The 17,681-nt window shown below is 42.5% G+C and overlaps 1 protein-coding gene across 3 annotated transcripts in view; it reads left to right on the forward strand.

Moving 5' to 3' along the window:
• cdk14 (cyclin dependent kinase 14) overlaps positions 1–17,681 on the forward strand; it is a 192,045-nt gene that overhangs the window by 134,591 nt on the left and 39,773 nt on the right. For all 3 annotated transcript variants that reach the window (XM_084358544.1, XM_084358546.1, XM_084358545.1), the window contains 2 exons: positions 4,031–4,170; positions 7,603–7,753. In XM_084358544.1, coding sequence (XP_084214670.1) covers positions 4,031–4,170; positions 7,603–7,718 — 256 coding nt within the window. In that variant the 3' untranslated portion in view covers positions 7,719–7,753. The remainder of the gene's footprint in view (positions 1–4,030; positions 4,171–7,602; positions 7,754–17,681) is intronic.

Raw genomic sequence — 17,681 nt, forward strand, 5'->3', positions numbered from 1 at the left:
TGTGAAGAAAGAAAGTGAGGTGGAATGTTAATGACCGTCACTTCCTCTCTGCTGCCTTTTATCCCAGGCCAGGGAACGATGAATTTGATATGAACTTACACAGTCACTTTGTCTCTGCCCTGAGAGTTGGCTCACCCTCTGCTGCTCTCTTATTTCTGCTCTCAGTCAACATGTACAGTAAATCGCTATATTGATATCAACTCAATGCATAAATACAGAAACATATAGGGTTAGGTCATGTGGATCTACAGTGTTAATATTGCAAGATATGGCATTTTTGAATTTTTTGCATTTCTGATTGTTCTCCCACCTCCTCCTTATGTGGTCACTCTTTGCAGATTTATTTTCAACAGTGAGTTGTGACGGTTTAGAAAGAATCAGACAGTGATGTTGTCCTGCTGATAGACGTCAGGTCGTAGAACACTTTTATACGTTGTTCTAGAGAACATAGAGTAATAACAGATTGTTTCATTTAATTTTGAGCATCTGCTGCCTTCGTTTATCGAGGAAGTTTCACTGAGAGCCAGACTCTCTTCTGCAGAAACAGGCTAATTATACACATTCACACCTGGAAGCTGTTCAGACAACATTCAGCCTGCACAGCTACAGTCTCATCCCCTGGTAGTCTGGGGATTGAACTTCCAGTTACGAGCCTAAAAAGAATAAATATTGGGAAAACAATGAGTACTGTTTTTGATGCACTGGTTAATTTATTGTTCGTTTTGTCATTGATCATTTATGTGAACACATTAAATATTAACCATCAATTAAAAATGCTGGTATCTGGACCGTTCAGCACTGATACAGAAGTTGATAACTACAACAGTTGTGTGCTAAGGCCTGTTCTCCATGTACCAATCAAAGTTGCCCTCATGACACCCTCATTGTCAAATGAGTCAGACACGATGAAAGCTCTTCATAGGATGTCTTCAGACTAAAAACACAACGGCTTTCTTCCAGAACAGCTCCTGGTTGCTGCCCAGCTCACACAAAGAGTTCGGCCAGGTTCTTCTGTAGTGAGCTGATGATACAGGCAGGTGGTTTCCTCTGCCCCACCTCCACCAGGTCCTGCTATAGTTTTCTGATAGAATACCATGAAAAAGCATGCGCCACACACCACTGAAGAAGGAATGCCTCTTACCTGTCATCACCTGAAGCTGTTTGATAGTTTTAGGAGATACTATTGATCCCGCTGCAGATGTGCGATTATTCACTCGGTCTAGCTGACAGCAATAGCAGCAAGGAATGTGCACTCCACTGCACATCATCACTTTGCAAAGGCCAACATGCTCATATCCAGGCATTTTCACATCTACACATATCTACCTGTTTGTCTCTATGCCTGCAGAGAAACTGCAAAGCAAAGCCAAGTCAAGCTAAATTCACCTACAGACACAGCCACTGTTACTGAGAAGATATGGGTTCATTGGGTTTATTGGAGGATTTATTTGCTCCAACAGTGGTAAAGGCTTAGGGGGTACTTCAGTGATCTAGTGTTTCAACTTCATATAGTTGAGGGACTCACACAGGATTAATTAACATTTATTGGAGGTTTTGCTATGAAACTCACTGGTTGCATTCATGCTCCCCAGAAGCTGGACCCTTCCACTGTGGACACCCAATGCTTGTGTTAGCTGAGATTAGCTTTTGGTGGCGGTGCATAAGTTGGAGCACAGCTCATTGCAGTGCATGTTTGGCCTTGTAGTGTAACACGTTGTGCTGATATGAAACATCATCTGAATGAATTGAGCTTGGAGGCTCATTGTTGATCTGCAAATAGCAGCTTGACCAAAGAATCTTAGTTCACCTTGTGCTTACGAGGATTTATGGAACTTTAAGCAATGACAGGAAACTTAACTCAACTGCTTCTGAGAGGTGCTTAGCTGTCTGCAGATGTGACTGTGGTGGCACTGGGGTGCTTCCAGGTGTGAATGTGTGTTCTGTAACATTATGTGAACAGAGTCTGGCTCTGAACAATACTTTCCTGGTTAATTAAAGGGAGATGAGTAGTAATTAAATAATCTGTTATACTGCATTTACCACATGACAGAATTTGAAAGATACCTTGTATAACTAAGCTGATTTTGTTATTCTTATTTTGATTATCCTTAATTGTATTTGTATTTAGTTTCTCTTCTTGTCTATGAACAGAATTAAGAAAACCTCAACTGAAACTGGCTAAAAATCCATCCTTGCTACAGAGCCGCTCTCAACCTTATCCGCACCATGTGTGTGGATAAGGATGGCTTTTTTTTTATATTTAAGAATTTAAATATATGATATTGTTGTTCATTTTATATTTCTGTTTTGTAGTACCCGGTTAAACATCACGGTTCGACTTATGAGGCAAGTGCATGAGCTAGTGGAGAGGTCTCAGTCAGCTCAGACATGGACAATAAAAGGAGGAGGACGCAGAGGGCTGAACAATGACTGAGCTATATATAAATACAAATAGTATATTGGTGAGAAGAGAGCATTGCTGAGTTTTATGGATATGGACAACCGTGTCAAGTTTTTCCACTTTGTGGTACGGGTGAGAAGTCATTCACAATCTGATTTTGCCATGTGGTCATTGTTCCTGGAACAGGAACTCCAACTGACCAGTTGCGTTTTTGTAATGTCATAGCTTAGATTCGGGGAAAAGACACACAGGAGAAGCAATGTGTGGTTAACATTGTGAAAGGGTCTATTTTAATCCAAACCATTATTTTTTGTACAATTCCTTTTTCCCATTTTTGTAGCCTAAACCTAAACTGCAACAGAACACTGACACAATGGAAGATAATAAATACTTGGTTTAAAAATAACAATCCAGTTGCATTGATGCACCTGGAGCAACCTTAATCAGCTAGTTAACATGAATACAATGAATTATGATCTATGAACAACTCCAACACAGTGATATCAGATAAGCCAAGAAGTAACCATGGTATCACTTTGAAAATATTGAATAGCTGAACAAACTGTCTATCTCCTGCTTCAAACTAAAGCTCAGCACTGGCCTCAGAAAGCCATGTGATTAAAGCAGTAATCTAGGAGGCCTTGTGCCATCAGTATAGTTTCACACACTAGTTTTAAACTTTGCAGTAGAGTTACACAGAGTGTATGAGCTGTATGAGAAAGAGGCGAGAGGAGGCCCTGATGGACTTCATTAACTTTATCTCTGCCTCTTTGCTGAGTGGCGTTGATGAGTTGAACAGAGATTTATCCTCCCTCTGTCTCTCTGCTGATAAGTCGAGTTGAGATCCCTATTGAGAGCCATGGGAGTGGCTGTCAGAGTGCTTGACTAGGGAGCCAACCATGAGAAGCCTGCAGAACATGAGAGGCACTCTGAGCAGTGCGAGCGGCAGGCCAACGAGCTGCGCTGAATAACATCATGTTTATTTAATGCAGTGGATGCCTAATTACTGACTGAATTTGTTGCTCTTCATTTATTTTCATTCTCTTCTCCCCCTCAGCGCTGCTAGGTAGGGCTGGTTCAGGAGTTCAGTGACTCCCAGTACGAGCACACACCCAGACACATAATCACACACACACACACACACACACACACACACACACACACACACACACACTCACATCAAGTCTGCTTGCATCTTAGATCCTGCTTTAATGAACACTGTTCGTTTCTCACGGTGACCCAGTCACCATGTACGAGGCGAGCTCAAAAGAGAAAGGTGTAAGAATGTGTGTGTGTGCTCTTTTGCCTACAGTGTGTGTGTGTGTGTGTGTGTGTGTGTGTCTAAGAAGAGTTTTTCCTCTTGAGTCAGCACACCTTCAGCATAATTAAAATGCTTATTTTCTGTTGTCAGCAGCTCTGTGAATTGGAGGAAAAGTGAGTTGCTCTCTCAGAGGGATGAATGAATGCTGGGCCTGATGGGTAACTGTAGTTTATTTGGCTGAAACACAAGTGGTTGGTTTCTTGGGTCTGAATAGGTTGACTGCCTGTTTTCTAATGTATCTCTGTATATACTGTATATGTATGTTTCTGTGGTCGCGCTCTCTGATTACATGTGTTTCTGTGTGTCAGGTTGGGCTATGTGGACCATGCTGAGGAGTTGGCGTCCAGGTTCCTCCAGTGCTTCCCAAAGAACCGGCTGTCAGCCCAGGCAGCGCTGAACCACGAATACTTCAGTAACCTTCCCCCACGGCTCTGGGAGCTGCAGGACAGTACGTTACACAACACACCCGTTACTGTAGCTCTGACATCATTTGTCTATGCAGACAACTCACACTTGAGAGGTGCTGCTTAATGTGTTCAGGTCAGGTCATAATATGCAATATAGCAACTTTTGACAGGACTTCATTCACTTCACTTCACTAGTAATTCATAACCACATCATGGTTCAAGGTTCATTTAATTGTCATTCTACAGCAGAAACGTGTACAACATAATTAATCCTTCATGGTACACAAGTAAAACAAAAAATATGGCGGACAATGACAATGAGTTCAGGAGTCTCACCGCTGAGGAATGAAGCTGCTCTGTAGTCTGGTGGTATGGCTGTGGATACTTCTGTATCTTTTGCCAGACAGCAGCAGGGTGACCAGCCCGTGGGTAAGGTGGGTGTTGTCTTTTAGAAATGTAGATATAGGGACAAACCTGTGAGGTGCAATAATTAGCATCAAAAACTGAGTCACAACTTACTCTCCAGTGTGTAGGGTTTAGTATGCGTTTCTAATTGTGTTACTTTTGCAGCGTTACTTTCACCAAAATAACAGTAGAAGTACGACTCATCATTATGAAATGAAAGAGGGTAATGTAGTTTGTAGCGGCTAATCAAAGCACAGAAGCTGAAGTCCATTGCAGTTCATCTTACATCCAGTGGTGGGTGCTATTAAAGCCTCCTATATCCTGTGCACTGGATCTTTAACAGAAACTTGGCCTTTGTCTTGTTACTCTTTTTTCTCCCTTTCTTTGCCCTCCTCTCTCTCCTTTGTCTTTCTCTTTATCTCTCTTTTTTCTCGAGCTCCCTCAGCTCCACTGGATCATACAGTATCCTCCTGCCCTCTGTCTCTGTCTCTGTCTCTGTGTAAAGACGGCACGAGCAGCGACCTGGGGTTGTTTTTGTTCATGTAGAGAAAGCCCGTCTTATTATGTGGATGCCGTTGGGACTGTAAGCCCAGCTGGACCTCTACTGGCCACAGCTACATGCTCAGTTTGATTTTCTCTCTTCCTGATTGCTTGTTTGCCCGAAGCAACAGCATTCTGAGGCACTCTTTAAATAAGAAAACACAGCACCTCAGAAACACACAGCATCTTTACTTTCAACACATCTTCATCTAAAGCAGGTTTTTATAAATACTGTAAGAGTCAGGGGTTTCAACAGTTAGGCTATTTTTCAATTAATCCTACAGAATTGGGCTATTGCATGACAGTATGTCAGAGATGACTGAATATCCATACTATTTGTCAGGCTACGTATACATACATCAACAATCCCTTAAGCTGTTATTCATTAGTGATGTGAGAAGCCTGCTCAGCAGACCTGATTGTGCTGCCTCTGACATGGTGGTAATATTAATGGGAGAATTCCATTTTTTAATTCCCCCCGATTAGGATTTTTCAGCATTATTAATCCTGTTATCAGCACCCAGCAGGTTGCCATGTCTGAAAAGAATCATAAAGCGGCGGTCACTAAGAGAAGGAGAAAGGAGAGAGATGGCTCATTTTGATTTTTGTCATGCTTGCTCTCTCTGTCTCTCTATCCCCCCTTTATCTCTCTCTCTCTGATTCTCTATTTTGTGCACGTACGTGTGACACGCAGGCAAAGCAGCAGAGCCACTGAGGGAAGAATGGGACTGAATTAAAACTGTTTCATGAAATGAGGACAGGAGTGGATAAACACAAAGTGTCTTCAATGTGTGCATGTGGAAGACAAGTGGGGATTTGCTGCTTGCACTTTTGTGGGGGAAGGATGTGTCAAAATTATGCAAATGAGAAATGAATGTGAGATAAAGCACTGGCTAATTACTCCAGTTGTGAGTATTTGGCTACAGCTGCAGCATGGTAATCATGTTGTTCCACCAGGAAAGACTGGAGCCAATGGGAGCAGCCCAGTAATAGCACTTTGTACTGCTAGCTAAAGCAACACTGACAATACTCTAAAACTATCCAAGTAAAAGATGGTCAAGAAAACAAGTCATTGATGGTTGAGGAATTGATGAACCTTTCAAGTACATGTCTCTGTTATCCCCACAGGGGTGGACAGTATGTTTTCTATGGCCAACTGTGCTCTCTATTGTCATGAGTATTATGGATTTATCCAGACAATACTCAGACAGATTAGCAGGCACAATGGCAGAATTATTGAGACAATAGAGCTCCTGAGGTTGCTGCTACTGTGTGGATTGGATTGTGACATTTTTAATTTGATTTCAGTGAGAGTGTGTGGGTGTCTGGCAGTGTGAGAAGTGAGAGCAAATGCCTAGGGAGAACTCCTGTCTCTCCGGATTCTCTGGTAGATTTACATGGATCTACAAGTGAAAGAAAAGTGTTTCGACAGAGTACTTGTCCACCACTTCCACTGTACTCTCGGCTAAACTGATTGACTTTATTTCCAAGTTAGAGGAGATGATGTGCGATAGAGTTGTGAAGTGGGAGGTGCCAGTTGTTCTGGAAGTATTTCCAAATGACTTTTTAATATCTTTCTTTTACTGATATTCTCAATTAACATCAACATTAAACCTCTCTTGGATAATATTACAAGATAGTAGGTCTATGTTACGGCCAACAGTTATTTCCATCTTCATTTATGAGACACCATGTTTTCTTTCCATCAATTTGTCGTGACAGATGGCTATAAATACTGCAGTGCCCATGGGCATTAGCCACGCATTGAAAGGGGTTGCAGAGGAGGAGATAAGAGGTAAAGGTGAACACCAGCATCCACCTCTGGGAGGACAGGTGGATGCTGGTACCGCACAATGCCACAGATGAAGTACTGAGAGAGCGTGCAGTTGGCATGGTCACTGCAGGAATGTGTATCAGAGCTGTTTCCTCTGAACCGAATGTTCATTTCACTTCCATAAGCCATCTGCAATGACGTTTCTGAGAATCTGGCAGAGCATTCAACTTGCCTCACAACCACACACCCACACCAGTCCAGGACCTCCACATCTAGCCTCTTCACCTGCAGGCACCTAGACAGCTGATCCAAACTGTCAGGAAGCATCTCAGGGGCGCTCACCATCAACATTTGGATGAAATAAGCCTTATTTGAAAAAGTCTTAGATTTTTTTTTCAACTTGTGAAAAATGGGAGCAAAAACAAAATTATGCATTTATATTTTTGTGGAGTGTACATCCACCCGTAAGCATCTACGGTCCTTCAGACCTTCTTTACTTTTCACACCTAGTACTTTATTACTAGTTTATAGTAATTACCTAATTACAAGAAGAAGCAAGTGAGCACCGTTAAAGTGTTGAAAGATACTTCTCCCTGTGGCAAAGATATTTAAATCCTAAAAAGACTCGCTGCATATAAATATTCAAATACTCACTTTTTAATAACCGTCTCTATCTTGAACAACTCACTTGGAAATGTTCTCCTTCCTGTCAGCCTACATACCTCTAATCCGCTCGCGTCTTCTCCCCCTGCAGTGTCTTCTATCTTCACTGTACCAAATGTCAAGCTGCAGACAGAGAGCGGGGACAGCATACAGGTGTGTGCACGAAGGAACAGTCATGGAAAGGCATCCTCTGGCAGCAAGCACTGACCTGAGGCAGCATCCTGCACATGACTGCCTGACAGGTACGTGCTCATTACCATGCAAGAAGCAGACACAAACAGTGTGCAGCAGCATGCCGTTCCACACACTCACAGGCAAAATATGAAAATATACAGATGCATTTGAGGTGAAACTTTAATCTTAACTGGTTCAGTGAAACATGATAACTGCAGGTCCAAAGTATCTTTCCTCTTCCTTTACGTGTGGCAGTCAACGTGAAGCGACGTATGTCTGCCTTTTTCCATTTAACAGCTTACCCTCATCAACGTGTAAGCTAAGTGTGCCTGGTGTCATTGACCCTTTAAAAGAAGAAAACAAATCTTTCTGTTTCCGGTTTGAATGCTGAGGGCATGCTACATGCTAACAAGGGTTTGGGTTGTGTGGATTAGCCTATATATGGCTGCTATAACCATTTCAAGATTCTTGTAAAATGTGTGAAAGAAAAACACGTGCAGGCAAATAAAATGAGGTTTATTTATTTCTGAACACTTGAGGCATACAAGCAACGCAGCACAGCTACTGACAGTCCTATCTTTCTACATGGAGTTTACCTTTGATAGTGATCAGTAAAGATGATGACTCCATTTGACTGTATATGAGCAAACTGCTCTATTTAACAGGAGGAGGAGCGCTGCGGTGCGTCTCTGTGTGCATAATGAGGTGCGCAGATCTCAGACCTCTGATTGGACAGGACAGGTCCTAAGAACTATCATTCTGATTAGCAGGGGATGGGGTGTGGGTGGGTAAAATAATTCACCTTTGATGAGGAACATAGTAACAACATAACCTGCAGCGATCCTCCAGCATCAGGGCCCATCTTGTGTCGCTGCTAGTTTTAGACCGGCTTTGTTAAAATGAGGTGAGGTGCAGAAAGTGTTTGCAGAGATAAATGTCAATGGGCCCTTGATCTAAAGTCAATGTCGCAGTGTTTTACCTGCTATATAGAGGGCTCAGTAATCATGTAGTAAGATGCACCTTCATTGGCAGGTTCACAACGCATGTACACCGTGCTTTAATGATTAGAGAGGCTGCTTTCAGTCATTTAACAGTTCACTTTCCATGCACTGTCACTGCAAAACATGTCACTGCAAAAAATAGCACTAGCAAACACATAGCAAACACCATGGCTCATTTAGGCAGCAAAACTAAATCTGTAGTTATAAACAGGCCAGTACAGAGGATACTCTCCAGAGGAAACAGCAGTGGTGGAGCTCAGGAGTCGGGAGATTTCAATAATCAGTGAAGTTAAACTCTGGATTGTGCGTAAACGCGTGCATCGTCCCTCTTAAGGGGGAGATGCACCTAATGTTTCTGCTGCTGGAGTCCATTGCAGGGCATGTTATTAATATGTTCCTCATAAAAGACAAACTGTTTCACCCACCTAAACCCCATCCCCTATTAATCAGAATGATAGTTCTTATGTCCTGTCCTGTCCAATCAGTGGACTGAGATCTGCGCACCACATTATGCACACAGAGACGCACCGCAGCGCTCCTCCTCCAGTCGTATAGAGCATTTTGCTCATATACAGTCAAACAGAGTTGTTGTCATCATCTTTATTGATTATTGATCACTATCATTGTCAAACTCCATGTAGAAAGACAGGACTGTCAGTAGCTGTGCTGGGCAGCTTGTATCCACAGTGCTTCCAGCTGATCACTGAGAAATGACACTACCTCCAGAGGGAGGACTGATTCTGTCCTCTGTACAGCCCCATGCATTTTAAAATCCTCCTTACTGGACACAGACTGATCACAATGTCACCACCGTGCTCAATAACAGCAAAATCTCACCCTGGTTCAACCCAAGCATGAAGCAGACCTTAGTCAAATCATGTAAATGACTTATAATAACAGTAATCATCACGCTATAACGTGAAACTTATCACGTTCCTACAATAAGATAAAGTTTTCACGTTATAATGTGGTAGTGTTTTTTTTTTCTTGTGTGGCAGCAATAAGCTTCCAAAGATTTTGAACCTTATTTATTTATTTTCTTTTTTTCCTTTCCCTCAAATTCAAACTCAAAAGTTGAAGTAGTTATTTTATTGGTTTTTGACAAGAAAATATAATATACATAAAAAAGTGTTTGATTTTTTTTAGAACAGGCTAATATTCTACACATTAGCTGTTCAGTTAATCAAGCAGTCACACTGACATCTCCCAGCCTAACACTTATCTGCGTCCCACCAACACCACCGTTTTTCTTCTAACACTGACACCATGAGATCTGTGCTGTCTGCATTGAAGCAGAGAATGCAGTAATAGATGGAGGAATGGCTTTGAGTGGGCGAGGAGGGTGTCTCATTCTTTAGAGACGGGGGTCTCATTCACTGCTCAGATAAAGCTGCACTATTTGCATGTAATAAGAGGTGCAGAGGCCAGGCATGGGGATAATGGTCGGCCTAATGATGGACTCAGGATTGTGAGGGCCAGCACAGGGCCACAGCACAACACTGTGGACCAGATTATATCTATAATTACTGACAGGTGCAAAGACCCACGAGACGCATCAACTCTTCAACTAATAATCTGCAAGTTCCACAAGAGTCTTCAGTTTTTTATCTGGTGGTGTCCCCCCTATAAAACATGGAGTAGCTGGAGGCTGAATATTGACTATTCCAGTGAATATGTGTATTCTGATCTGAAGGCTCATGGTGTTTCTGTGTGTGAGTGTGTGTGTGTTTGTGTGTGCGCGCATGTGGAGGGTGGAAGTCACCCCACTGAGAGAGCTGTGTCCTCTCAGCTGCTGCATTTACATTGAAATCAGCCTCTTTGTCCATGCCCGGCCCAAAGCCTGACAGGCTGGGAGAGCTTCACTGATAGCAGCCTAATCCCCGTGCACACATTCACATTAATACACTTACAAATGACACCAACACATGCACGCAGCCATTTATATGTTCCCACAAACATAACTCATACACATATTTAAACTGGGTTTCCCACCAAGTATTATAGTCACAATCAACAAAAGTGTACAGAATTTGCACAATATTGCTGTATTTAATTCCTTAAAGTCAGCTATATTTTTGTAAGTAGTAGGGGAAAAGTATAAATCCAATAGCTGTAGAAAAACATGAATTGTTCACATCATTGTGCGTCAGTTGAAAAGTTGTCTTTGGCTTTCTGAACTGCTTTAACACAAAAAAACAGCCCCACAAAGCTCAGTACCTGGAGGCCAGGGAGTGTGGTCCTCATCCTGCAGCCCACATGTTGTTAGGCAACTAGATAAAGGGACGTTCCGTCCGTTAAGTGTTGCACTTTCATAAATTTGGTGGACTCACAAGAGAATGGTCAAAGCAGCCGAGGCTGAGATATCTGTCTGTCTGTCCCTTCAGCCATCTGAGTGCATTTAAGCATGCCATGACCACCAAATGAAAAGCCGTCTATTGTTGAATCATCCATATGTTTTTGGTAGTGGCCGACCGATATATCAGTTGGCAGATATTATCAGAGGATATTGGCCTGAGTCAGATGTTTATCATATAGGTGTGTGTATGTTTTTCTGAAATGCAGTGATGTGAAAACTATTTTCTGTTTTCGTTTTTAGAGATGATGATGCTTGGAGTAATTCATGATTATTAAATCCCCAGTCAAGTTTCCTGTTTCACTGCACACACGTCATTTTAGACATTTTGGAAAGTTTATTGTTAGTTGTAAATTGTAAATGATCCTGTCTCCATTACATGTCTTTGTCATGTGTTTGATAACCACATTTGAGTGATCACTGAAAAAATATCAACATTGTTGTTTAATTGTTCATAATATTGGTACCAGCATCAGACCCCAAATCCAGAATCAGTCAGCCTCTCCTTTTGGTACTTGGTACTACCAGTGGTTAATGTAGTTCTACTCCTAAGGCAAATAGAAATTGAATTAACCATATATAATGCTGGCATGGCTACCTGCACCTTGCTATAGAACCAATTACAATGTTTGCTTACAGCAGTCACACCAATGTAGGCCAAGCAACAATGCAGTTTAGCTGCGTACAAGTTTTAAGGACGGACATTTGCCAAATGATGGATGTATCCTAGTTGACAGATGTGATGGTTTCCAAGCCACGTTCTTAACTGTCTTTAATTTTCTTTTTTAAGGTGTATAGGCCTGAATCATGTTAAATGCAATCGAGGCTACCCACTGGACCACACTCTAAAGAAAATTACCACTTGAGTTTACCAAAATACTAGCAGTGAGTCTGACTCTGGCCAGCGATGAGACATTGGTGTTGGGTACATTAGGTTTATTAAAGATGCAAGCAAAACAATACAGTACATAAACTAGGCACAGCAGAACTGTCAGACAGGTCGGATCACAAGATAACTGCAGAGAAAAGCAATTTTGCCAATGTCACATATATCCATGAGGCAAATTAACTGCCAGGTTGAACCAGGAAGTGACTATTAGCATGACTTCACTGTAATTTAGATCCATACTGTATCTCATGCAGTGATTTTATTTAAACACGCACCTGCCAGCCAATCACAAACAATTGTTTTCTTCAGCTTTCCTTTAATACTAGCATATTAGGGTAATATAAAACAGAAATTATAATGAGAACAATGAGCACAAAGTCAGCACATACATTATTTGATGCAATATTTAAATGAATGTGTATAAGCCTGTCCTTTAGAGCACTGGTTTTGTGGTTTAGTAAAATCAGAGGTAAAGGAGGTGAGGAGAAGGGAAAGGGGAAGGGCAAAGGGAGGGAATAAAGAAGAGATGGAAGCAGAGGCTTGAGGGAGCAGGGCAGGGTTTCTTTTTGTTGAGGCAGCGTTGTATTATTTATAGGAGGTGGTGGAGGCAAGCCGCTTCAGACGGAGCAGAGCAAAGGAGGCAAGCAGCCCCTTTCTCTTTTGTGGGTCTATTCCCAGTGGGCAGGCTTTGTGCTGGCTGGATGGCTGCCTTTGAGGAAACCCGGGCAGCTATTGAGCCGAGAGTGAAGGCCAGGCCTGACTCACCCGTACTGAGACACAGCAACACTACAGCACTACAATGTCTGTCACTGCTGTGGCCAGAGAGGAAAAGAAAAGGACAGAGAGAGAGTGACAGAGGATGGGGGAAATAGTGGGAGTGTTTGATTTTGGCAGGGAGGGAAGAAAAATAAAGAGTGTTTTTGTCGTGAGAAAAGAGAAAGGCAGAAAGAGATAGAAGAAGCGGACTGAAAAACACGGAGGCAGGAGTGGAGAGGAGAAGAAAGAGGGAAAGGGAAAAAAGGCAGGTCTTCTTTACAGTACTGTACTGCATTGATCTATGTTTATTCATGATTCTGCATTATTCACAAGATTAGCTGATGCAACTTGGTGCCGAGGGTAGGCAACGGCTCCCCCCATCAATTCACTCAGTGACCACACAGTTCAACTCGGAGTCCCAACAACAAGTGGGAGACAGCTGCCCTGTCTCTGAGCTTCAGCACACTTCACTGCTACTCTAAGCTCGAGTGGATGAAGAATTGGATGCAGTGTGCTCACAGTCAGAATACATAGCAAAGCATAATGCATTGATTCAATCAGGGAGCAAAAAGCTACATGAAAGAAGTCAAAAAACAGCTCAGTGCCTCCATCCAAACAACTATTTAGTTGTGTTTTTAAGCAAATGTTCAGAGACTTAAACACTTGTTACAGATCTATACAGAGATACAATATTTTGATATTTGTGTAATGCAGTCCGCACTGTTGTCATTTTCTTAGGACTCAATATGTTTACATGAACAATAACACCATGACAGTGACAGTGTAATGTGAAGCTGCTCATACTGATGGATCCACCAGGAATGATCTTTGTAGTCTCCCTCAGCTTTATGGAGCATTTTAGCTTCTTTCAGCTCATTGTTTGGGTTTAAGGACAACAACACTTTTTTGGTTCACTCTCAGCGTTACAATCAACCTATTTTCAATATAAGACTCTTGATGAAGCCACTGTACACTGCACAGCTCCAGGCAGACACTGAGACCAGACCAGCTGGAGAACAAAGCGGATCATTTAGCAGCAGAAAATTCAGCTAAATGCTACATTTGTCTTAGTTAAAGGATAACTACCGTTTTTTATAACCTGGACCTTATTTCTAGCAAACTATATGGTCATTTACTCACCCAGATAACTTTGGTGTCATTTGAAGTCGTTCGGACGAAATTAGATCCAGCGTAGCGCCGATATATCCATATAATGCGAGTAACGGGGCATCGACACACAGCCTCTATATAACGCATTATCTGCCACGAAACTAGTTCATTTCACCAATATTTTGTCATGACATGCTAGTGCTATTCCCCTCTGAGTCCGGGCTCGTCCGTTATCAACATCCGGGGTCAAACTAGCAGTAGCAGCTACAGGTAAACAAGCCGGGCTGTTGCGGGTGCGCGTGCAGCTCAGAGACGACATCTTCCAGGTCAGAGGTAGTAGGTCAACCTACAGACCCCGGATGTTGACAACAGACGAGCCCGGACTCAGAGGGGAATAGCACGAGCGTATCATGACAAAATATTGGTGAAATGAACTAGTTTCGTGGCAGATAATGCGTTATATAGAGGCTGCACTTCGGTGCCCCGTCACTTGCATTATATGGATATATATATATCGGCGCTACACTGGATCTAATTTCGTCCGAACGACGCCGAATGACACCAAAGTTATCTGGGTGAGTACATGACCATATATTTTGCTGGAAATAAGGTCCAGGTTGTAAAAAACGGTAGTTATCCTTTAAGACCAAATTGTTACCTTATAAATACTTCAGATACCGTGTTTTAAACAATATGATATATAATTTTCATTGATTTTTGTGTTTGAGTAGGCTACGTAGTTCGATTGTTTAGTTATTTGTCTGTTTTAAGAGTGTTTATGGTAATTTTGTTGTGCTGTACATCCCGTGTCTGCACACAGTGTATTATTTTGAAAATTGACCGGATGCTCGATGCCATTCCATCGGCTGACTTCCTGTCTGCATCGATCAGCTCTGTGCAGCTTGGTGCGGCTGTTCTCTGCTTCAGTCATAAATAGACTTGGTGCGTTTTCTCTGCAGAGCGGAGTGGAGAGCCGCTTCTGGGATGCTGCTGAGACGCCTTGTGGTGCTGCTGGTGGAACTCGAGCATTGTCTAGAGCGCCCTGTAACACAACGCAGACGTGCCGAGTGAAATCTGCTGATGAGAGTTGGATGGATGTGCTTTAATTAAACAGTACCAAACTGAAATCTGTTAGAACTCTGACATGTACTGGTGAAAAACAAGCACTCTCACCGCTCTGCAGTGTTATAGTTAGACATTTTAGCAATTATAGCATTTTTTGAAGAAACAGCAGTTGTCATTTTCAGGACCTCGCCAACTTACTTATGAGACGAGGAAGAGGAATTGAGCAGTGCTGTTGTTTTTTGGTCTCTTTAATTAATTTCAGACTGATACATCTTGTAACATATTAGCCTGCATTACTCACGAACCAAAATCAACATTTTTTATTTTTCCAAATCAAATGGAGTCAAATTTTTTATACGGAGCTCCGACGGCTGATGTCATGTGGTTGAACGTTTTTACTCTGTGCCTGTGCTTGTGGCCGGGCTTCACACAAAGCGGCAGCTTGTCTACAGTCTGTCTGTGCAGTCAGCCATCACAGGTCGGCAACAGGACACTCTGGCCCTGAAGCATCACTGTGTCACTTTGAAGATAACGGCTGCAGGCGAAGCTACACTGTAATGTCCAGAATGTAGAGGTGCCAACTATTTATCTGAACACATACACACAGACACACACACTTGCCTTAGGTATCATCCGAGTGACCATATTACATTTTGGGGGGGATAAATGCAGGCGACTGTCAGAGCTGTGCAGACATTCTTTCTTGAGAGTAAAAGCAATATTTGTCACCTGCTGTGTTTCTGCCTCAGTGTCTACTAAAACCATCAGTGTCTAAAACTTACAAAGTCAGCAGGACAGAGAAGAATATTTTTGGCTCTGTAACAGGAAGAAACAGATTTGTGCCGTCCACAAAACAACCTGTCAGAAAGTTTTTCTAGGTAGAGGACAAAGTGATATAAAGTATATCCCCGCTGTGAGCCGGAGGGGGGAAATAGGAGGTGGGGGAAAGAAGGATAACCGAAGGCATAGCCTTGAGGAATGGAGAGCCTTCAGTCAAATCAGTGAGTTTTACTCTCCCACTGCCTCGTATAACTTTATAGCTTCAGTGCCTGCCAGTAATGTGGGCTTTCTTTTCATCTTATCCTCATGGAAAAGCATGGCAAAGGCACTCAATGTTCGCCAGCTCGACAGAACGAGTTAGAATGTGTCTGCAGTCACTTTCCTCCCTGTTTACCTCATTTACCATTTACATCCTGCTTTTATGCACATGATGTTTGCACTGCAGGCTCTCATTATGAAATGTGAGAGTGCACAGAGTAGGAGCAGCAGTTGTGTGTCATATTTTTATATGAGGAGATATTTTTGTTGTATGAGCATCTTTTAATATTAACTTCTCATAGGCTGCAATGAGTCGAGATTAAAATGTGCTGCTCTTCATCTTTACATCTTATCATTCTCTCCTCTCTCCTCTTGTAAATCATCGTACCGCATCTCTGTCATTTGCCAACACTAACTATATTCCCACAGTCCGAAGCAGGATATCGTTTTGCTGACATGTGGTTTATTAAAAAATCACATGCAAGGCGACCCGGTAGCTCAGTTGGTAGCGCGCAAGTCCCATGTAAAGAGGCCCTGTCCTCGCTGCAGCGGCCCAGGGCTCGAGACCGACCTGTAGCACATGTACGTAAGCAGTGTAATTAGGGTTTGAGGGTCAGGGTGGTGGATGGGCATGTAGCGCGTGAGTGTTGTGCAGGAGACCAGAGTTTTTATCCTGTCACAGACCTGCAATTAACCTAATACCTGAAGAGATATGTCCAGAATTTAAGTTTAAAACATAAAAAATTAACTCACATTATCAACAGAGTGTGAAGAAACTGCAGCATTGACGTTTTGTCAAAGACATCTATGTACTGTGTTGCACAGATGCCTACTGAAATTAGCATGCTAACCAGCTAGGTTTTAGGTGAGAATCATTATTATATTTCCATTGAAAGTAAAAAATGTCCAATATCTGTTTTTTTATTCCAGTGATAGGGTTCTGATTTGATGAAGTTTGATCAGATGATCAGAAGACACAGAGTTGGGCAGGGCAGAGAGAGGAAGACAGAAAAGAGAAGAGAGACTGATGGGAAGGTATAGGAGAAGAAGTTGGCTCATGGCTTCCCCTGGGTACAAACTTCTACTTGTTATTAAGTCCCAGGATGAGAGGCAGGAGAAGGAGGAGAGGCGGGGGCAGTTCTCCTCCTCCCTCACCCCTCCTCCATTCCTGGCTGGACAAAGGAGGATGAATGAAGACAAAACACAAAGATGGAGCAAAATGAGGAGAAAAGAGGTGAAGGACAGAGGAGGAGGAGGATGGAGGGAGGAGTCCTTCAGGAGGTGCAGGAATTGATTTCATGTATAATTTGTTGATCACTGGAGGCAGCAGATGCCGTCAGGCTCACATGTAGGAGGAGAGCTGACTCCCATTATCATAAGCTTCTCGTGTCATAATGACACTCTCCTTTTCTCTCTCCTTCATCCTTACCCCTTCATCACAAGTTTGTCATGGTAACACAAGATTATTGATGTAGTCTGTATGTTCCTGGCGGTGTAATCTTCATTCATAAAGTCATAAAGAAATCCCTCTCATTTCCTCTCTGCTCTTTGTTGGAGTGAAACATATATTCAGTTTCCACACACATTTACCCTTCTGAGGAGAGCTAAAAAACTGAAAGACTGACAGAAGAGGAGAAAACGATGTGACACCAGTGAGGTGGATCTATCCACACAGCTGTAAACAAGTCTCAACAATGGAAGATGTTTTCCAGAGATGGAGGCGAACCTTTTTCTCTCCATCTATCCATCTCCCAGTTTTTTTTTCCCTCCTCTCCTCTTCCCTC

Source organism: Pagrus pagrus (assembly GCF_965226575.1).
Source record: "Pagrus pagrus genome assembly, chromosome: 7".
Classification (NCBI taxonomy): Eukaryota; Metazoa; Chordata; class Actinopteri; order Spariformes; family Sparidae; genus Pagrus; species Pagrus pagrus.